General features: G+C 68.5%; 1 protein-coding gene across 1 annotated transcript in view; it reads left to right on the plus strand.

The window, feature by feature from the left end:
* Positions 1-460: 460 nt before the first annotated feature.
* PRR29 (proline rich 29) overlaps positions 461-562 on the plus strand; it is a 2,222-nt gene continuing 2,120 nt past the window's right edge. The window contains exon 1 of the mRNA XM_013005819.2: positions 461-520. Within this exon, the coding sequence (XP_012861273.1) occupies positions 461-520 (60 nt within the window). The remainder of the gene's footprint in view (positions 521-562) is intronic.

The raw sequence follows: 562 nt of genomic DNA on the forward strand, positions 1-562 counted from the left end.
AACCAGGGCGCACACAGGGCTCCAGGCCCCCCACCCCCTGCACTTGGGGGCATCCAACCACCGGTCCAAACCTCCCTGGCCCCTCAGACTGACTCACTGGGCGACCGGGAGGCCCTCCAGCCCACCACACTCACCTGGCCCTGGCCCCTAGGCCTCCCCCTCTAGCGCAACAGAACTGTCAATCTTGCTTCACTCAGCAGCCCTGTCTAAGCGGCTCGAGACCCACAAACCAAGTATCAGAGTTGGGGCTCTGTCACTCTATCCCACGCACTCACTCCACAAGCCCCCTGCCCCCGCCCCCAGTAGAGGGGATGCGAGGGAGGAGCTAGGGTGGGAGTTGGACCCCCTTCCCCAGAAGGGAAGGGAGGCCCTCGCGCGGAGTCTGCGCGTGCAAGGGAGGAGCCCGGCGCTCGCGGCGTCCCTCGCGTCGCCATGGGAACGGCGGCCGCGGAAACCCGCGATGGCAGCGGGTGCGGGTTGGAGCTGGGCGCTCCCCGGCTCCCAGAGCTCGGCTCCGACGGTGAGGGCGGGGTCGAGGCCAGCAGGAGGGGAAGGGTCTTGA

This window comes from Echinops telfairi, unplaced genomic scaffold (genome assembly GCF_000313985.2).
Source record: "Echinops telfairi isolate 266 unplaced genomic scaffold, ASM31398v2 ScPeMD7_7458;HRSCAF=8496, whole genome shotgun sequence".
Classification (NCBI taxonomy): domain Eukaryota; kingdom Metazoa; phylum Chordata; class Mammalia; order Afrosoricida; family Tenrecidae; genus Echinops; species Echinops telfairi.